This window comes from Anarhichas minor, unplaced genomic scaffold (genome assembly GCF_050575085.1).
Source record: "Anarhichas minor isolate MPS153535 unplaced genomic scaffold, ASM5057508v1 ptg000020l, whole genome shotgun sequence".
NCBI lineage: Eukaryota > Metazoa > Chordata > Actinopteri > Perciformes > Anarhichadidae > Anarhichas > Anarhichas minor.
The window spans coordinates 2,281,408-2,287,255 of record NW_027466466.1 but is presented as its reverse complement, the minus strand read 5'-3'; the positions used below and the strand labels follow the sequence as shown (position 1 = coordinate 2,287,255).

Below are 5,848 nucleotides of genomic sequence, written 5' to 3'. Positions count from 1 at the left end.
GCTCCAAGCCAATCCACCTGCCTGCAAGTGCCCCTTCCAGGATACAGGTAATTGGAGGAGGGTTGAGGGGCGGGTGCAGAGAAGGTGGAGCTCACTGGGACCTCCTCCACAGTTGAAGGCAGATAAAAATCCATCACGGACAGGGAGAAGATACTTAGAGGGACTTGACTCTCCTCTTCGTGTGCTCTGCCAAACCTCTTTCTGCTCCCCTTTTTCTCTGTGAATCCTTCCCTTTCAGAGGAACTAAAACCAGCCATGGCGAAAAATTACAATAGTAGAACTTCCATGAAGAGCATGAGTACCTACGGCGGCGGTGGTGGTGGCAGCGGCGGTGGTGGTGTTAGCCGATCGTATTCCTCAAAATCGATGACTTCCAACAAATCTCAAAGGGTGTCAACCGGCATGTCAATGGGTGGTGGTTTTGGTGGTGGTGGTTTTGGTGGTGGTGGTTTTGGTGGTGGTGGTTATGGTGGTGGAGTTGTTGGTGGTTATCGGAGTGGAGGTGGTTTTGGAGGTGGAGGTGGAGGTGGAGGTGGACGTAGTGGTGGAGGCAGTGTTTTAGGCTTCAGCTACGGTGGTGCTTTTGGCGGTGGTGGAGGAGGCGGCGGAGGCATGCAGACCATCACAGCCGTCCAGTCCAACCTGCAGCTGCTGACCCCAATCAATGTTAACATTGACCCCAACATCCAGACCGTCCGGACCCAAGAGAAAGAGCAGATCAAGACTCTGAACAACCGCTTCGCCAGCTTCATTGACAAGGTGAGCTGCCCTTTGTACAACGCCATTCCAAAAGAACGCTGAAAAGCTGCATTTACATTGACCATGAAATGTCTTATATATGTTTTGAATGTGACAACTGTAATTTGGTTGAACAACAGATGTTGATTATCTGATGCACTGCACAGTGCCCACAGTAGAGAGCGACTGCACAGCGGATTAGGTCTGGAGCAACCCTGCCCCGAGGGGTATTTTAATATGGCAGCTGCCAGCACTGCTGCATACAAGAGCCTTTTGTGTGGGTAAGTCACACACAGGTGTGGCTCAATGGATCACCTGAGGAAAGTAAAACAAAGATGACAAACATCTTTTATCGCCTCACAGTGAGCGTGTCTAATCATGAAGAAAAGCGACTTCTTTCCCTTTTTTATTTGCAGTTTGCTGAAAGTGATGAAGTGAAAACAGGCGTTGCCAAGCGCAGAAATATATCGATGTGGAATATGTAATCTGATTAATGTGGTCTTGCCATCAAAGCGTTACTTTCCGCCAAGTGAAAGTGGATCTAAACATGAAACTATTTCCCCATTTTAGGTCCGCTTCCTGGAGCAGCAGAACAAGATGCTGGAGACCAAGTGGAGCCTGCTGCAGGAGCAGACCACCTCCCGCTCCAACATTGACGCCATGTTCGAGGCCTACATCGCCAACCTGCGCAGGCAGCTGGATGGACTCGGCAATGAGAAGATGAAGCTGGAGGGAGAGCTGAGGAACATGCAGTGCATGGTGGAGGACTTCAAAAACAAGTGAGTTAACACCTGCACAACATCTTCGAAAAGCAACAGCCGAACTGCAGCGGTTGATGCCCGCAGTCTCTTTGTCCACCAGCTAACTTTTTCCATTGTTTTTGTGTCAGATATGAAGACGAAATCAACAGGCGTGCCGGCGTGGAGAATGAGTTTGTTCTCCTCAAGAAGGTGAGAGTTGACCTCCACCATGTCATTAACTGCAATGGAATAAGTTATTGCCTTTTCCTCTGACCAGTCACCAATACCGACCGCTTCCTTGTCCTCTGCTTTCAGGATGTAGATGGTGCCTACATGAACAAGGTTGAGCTGGAGGCCAAGGTTGACTCCCTTCAGGATGAGATTAACTTCCTCAGAGCTGTCTACGAGGCGGTAAGAAAAACGAGCAACACCACAGTCTTATTATGTCTGTTCCTTTGCTCTTAATTCTTTTTTAGAAGCCATTGAATGGCACAGATGGGCACGGATACAGAAGAGAAATAGATGTCGTACTGCCTTTACTCTCTAACCTTCTAATTTCATTTTTTTAAGTGACATATATCTTTTGTGCAGGAACTGCGTGAGCTCCAGGGACAGATCAAGGACACCTCAGTCATCGTGGAGATGGACAACAGCCGCGACCTGGACATGGACTCCATTGTGGCTGAAGTCAAGGCTCAGTATGAGGCCATCGCCGCATCCAACCGTAGAGACACTGAACAGTGGTATCAGCAGAAGGTCAGTAGAGAGAGAAAGTAATGTCAACAACAACTCCAGTATGAAACACATCCTGCTAGACAAGTCTGTGTAGAGTCTCTAATAACAACATATATATGTTTTTTTTCAGTACCAGGAGATGGAGGTGAATGCAGGCCAGGCCGGAGATAACCTCCGCAGCTCCAAGACTGAGATAGCTGAGCTCAACCGCATGATTAGCCGCCTCCAGAATGAGATTGAGTCAGTCAAGGGACAGGTTAGCTAAAAGTTACATACATTTATTTGTTATTTAAAAAAAACTAATGGTGACGATGTAGAAGGGTTTTTGGATGACAAATATCGCTTCTGCTAACTTTTAAACCTCGCAGCGCGCCAACCTGGAGGCCCAGATCGCTGAGGCCGAGGAGCGCGGTGAGCTGGCGGTGAAGGACGCCAAGGCCCGCATCAGGGACCTGGAAGAAGCCCTGCAGAGAGCCAAACAGGACATGACCCGCCAAGTCCGCGAGTACCAGGACCTGATGAACATCAAGCTGGCTCTGGACATTGAGATCGCCACCTACAGGAAACTGCTGGAAGGAGAGGAGGACAGGTAAAACCATAGCTGCTTAGAACTCACATGACGTCTCGTCTTCTGAAACACTAAGAGACTGCAATGCATCACATTGGGCAGGCAGCAACATCAGCAGCTAATATGGATCCTTTGTGTATCTCTTTGCAGAATCACCTCTGGCGGTGGAAGTGCAACCATCCACATACAGAGCTCTAGCTCCGGTATGTATCAACATATATCTTTAAAATTCACGTCATTTGTAAGCCAGTGCATGAAAATGTAAAAGTAGAAATGAGAAAGCTATCAGTTTGACTGATATGATTTAATTGAAACTCAAATTCCTCATCTGAAAATGTTTTATTCTCATCACCAGGTGGAGGCGGCGGCTATGGTGGCGGCGGCGGCGGCTATGGTGGCGGCGGCGGCGGCGGCTATGGTGGCGGCGGCGGCGGCTATGGTGGCGGCGGCGGCGGCGGCTTTGGAAGCGGCGGTGGCATGGGCGGCGTCAGCTTTGGCGGCGGTTATAGCGCCAGTAGCGGAGGAGGTCGCAGCAGCTATAGCAGCAGTGGCGGCGGCGGCGGCGGCGGCAGCAGCAGCAGCGGCATCATCAAAATGAGCAGCACCAGCAGCTCATCGTCCCGCCGTAATTATTAAAAACAGCAGCCATCTTTCTCTCCATTCTTCGTCTTCTACCCTCATTTTCTTCTCCTCCTCATGTTCCCCTCTCCCTGACAACCCCTCATAAAAGCCTCCAAATATCCCCATCATCTCACTCCCTGGAGACACGGCAGCCTCAGCAACATCCACATTTGACCATTATCAGCAGGCAGATCCATGTAATGGAACATCTGTTTTTTTTACTGTGTTGCTACTCCCTCTGGCACCACATATTTACAGAGAGTCAAGTCGAGGCAGAGTAATTAGTGGACCAGAAACATGAGTCAGCCCTCTCTTCCTTAGATCAGTCAGCCTGGCTGTCTTTTGGTTGCTGGATCCGCTGTCATGCAGACAAGAGGATACTTGTAGTGCCGTGACAGAGAATCCTCAAAAGGCAACAATACTTGCACACAAAATGTCAACAGCAGTTCTTACATTTGCACAGAAGGAGATCAGGATGTTTATGTTCTTGCATTTATGAAGCACACATGGCATAACTCCTCTTTTCTGCAAAGTATCTTCAGTTGTCTTACATCTGTCATTTTGTTGTGTATTTTGATATCACATAAGCAGCCACATATAACACTTTCATAGTTGTTTGTTTGGGATCCTCTTTTCCTTCTCCTGTTCTGAGAGAAAATACTTTCATTTCCACTCTGAATGAAAAAGAAACCTGGATTAGGCTGACTGGGAGAACCAGATTCATTGTGAAATTTGTAACACCAAAATGTCTGGAATAAATCTGATTTCATAATCATTTTGGCAGTTTGGTTTCCTCTTTTTGATTTTTGGGGTACTCAATACAAATAATTTGGGTTTATGACAACGGTTGGCTTAGGCATCAGATTCAGCTTTATTACCAAGTATGTGTACAATTACAAGGAATTCGACACTTCGTCTGTGTTGCTCTCAATGTACATGCACAGAAATATAAAAACTGCTAAAAAACAAAGATAACAAAGCTGAGCAAGAGTTAACATAAACATTTAGCCATTACTGACAAGTAGTGAAAGAAGAGAAGAAACATAATGTATAAATGGATACAAAAGTCTCTTTTTTATATATACATATGTATTAAACAACAACAAACAATGGCGACATCCATATATTTAACACACTTAGATGTTCTGTTTGCTTGTTTGCACTGTGGTTGTATGTGCCTGATGCACATATCTTGTATTTCTCATTCCTTATTCATTATTTACCGATATTCTCCACGTATATTGATTATGTATTGTAAAATTATGAAGATGATTTACATTTTGCATTGTCCTTTGTTGGCAATTGATGTGGTTCTTTTGCTTCTATTTTTCTTATATCTTCGTAAGAGCAACTGTGACATAACAATTTTAGTTTTTGGATTTTCCTTTCAAGAACACCGTCAAAACACATCCCCGTCCTCCACACAGAATCTTTGCTGTGATATAGTGCTGCCCTCTAGTGATGATTCCATGACACCTTGTGCCTGTTGTGTTTTTAACCTCCATCCTTCTACCGTTCATCTGTAAAATCATAATCAACAACTTATTTTCTACAACGTTTTATTTTGAAAACAATTGAGTGTGTTCCAGCAGTAAATATGATCGAAAAATAAAATCCCACATGTAATTGCCGTCCATACCCTCTTTCATATCATGAATATGTTACACAAAAACAAACACGCACAATTACTGTCCTTGTAAAGTAAGATACAATTTAACTAAAGAGATTTTCATTATAAGCCAGGCTGGTCTTTCTATTTTTCTTTCTACACACACACACACACACACACACACACACACACACACACACACACACACACACACACACACACACACGCACAGCCCACATCTTTGGTAATTGACTTGTCCCAACTGATATTTTCACACACATTTGTTTTATCATCTACTTTGCAGAAGTCAATCAAACATTTTGTAGTAAGCGAAAGTTTATCCTTGACTTTGTACATTGAAGTTTTATGAAATGATCTCAACGTTAGGTCCTTTCCATACTTTTTTCATAGCCTTGAACCTCGTCTCACTATCGCTAGATGGATCGAAGATCTAACATTTCACAGAAATAAAGAAATGTGGAATGTTCTCCACATGAAAACCATGAGATGCAAGAGAAGTAAATGGACCTTGATCTAAGAAGTCAATATATTTGGCAGAAGACAGCATTTTATAATTCAGTGGTACAGTGTTTTTGACAAACTTCAACATGCAGGCCAACTGCTACTGCTGTCTGAATATCACAGAATAAAAACAAGCTAAATGAGAGCCTAACCTCTGTTTCATACTGTCCTCTACAGGCCACCGTACCAAGTACAGCAACCCTATGAAATGCATGTTAATCGTGATGCAATATCAGATGATTTTGATGTTGTTTTGTGTTCATTTGTCTGACAGTGTTGCTGGCCTTTAGAGAGGCGCCGGCCCATCACAGCGTC

At 44.8% G+C, this 5,848-nt stretch overlaps 1 protein-coding gene across 1 annotated transcript; it reads left to right on the top strand.

The window, feature by feature from the left end:
* The first annotated feature begins 294 nt into the window (after window positions 1-294).
* Window positions 295-2,806, top strand: LOC142954475 (keratin, type II cytoskeletal 8-like). Its single transcript, XM_076095513.1, has 7 exons — window positions 295-759; window positions 1,309-1,517; window positions 1,628-1,688; window positions 1,794-1,889; window positions 2,070-2,234; window positions 2,344-2,469; window positions 2,582-2,806. The coding sequence occupies exons 1-7, from the start codon at window positions 295-297 to the stop codon at window positions 2,804-2,806; spliced, it is 1,347 nt and encodes a 448-aa protein (XP_075951628.1).
* The last annotated feature ends 3,042 nt before the right edge of the window (window positions 2,807-5,848 follow it).

Bases quoted from the DNA above. Each gene is read 5' to 3' on its own strand.
- LOC142954475 (XM_076095513.1), top strand. From the start codon at position 295: ATGAGTACCTACGGCGGCGGTGGTGGTGGCAGCGGCGGTGGTGGTGTT. The intron at 1,689-1,793 runs GTGAGAGTTGAC...CTCTGCTTTCAG, and splicing joins AGTTTGTTCTCCTCAAGAAG to GATGTAGATGGTGCCTACAT. The intron at 1,890-2,069 runs GTAAGAAAAACG...TCTTTTGTGCAG, and splicing joins TCAGAGCTGTCTACGAGGCG to GAACTGCGTGAGCTCCAGGG.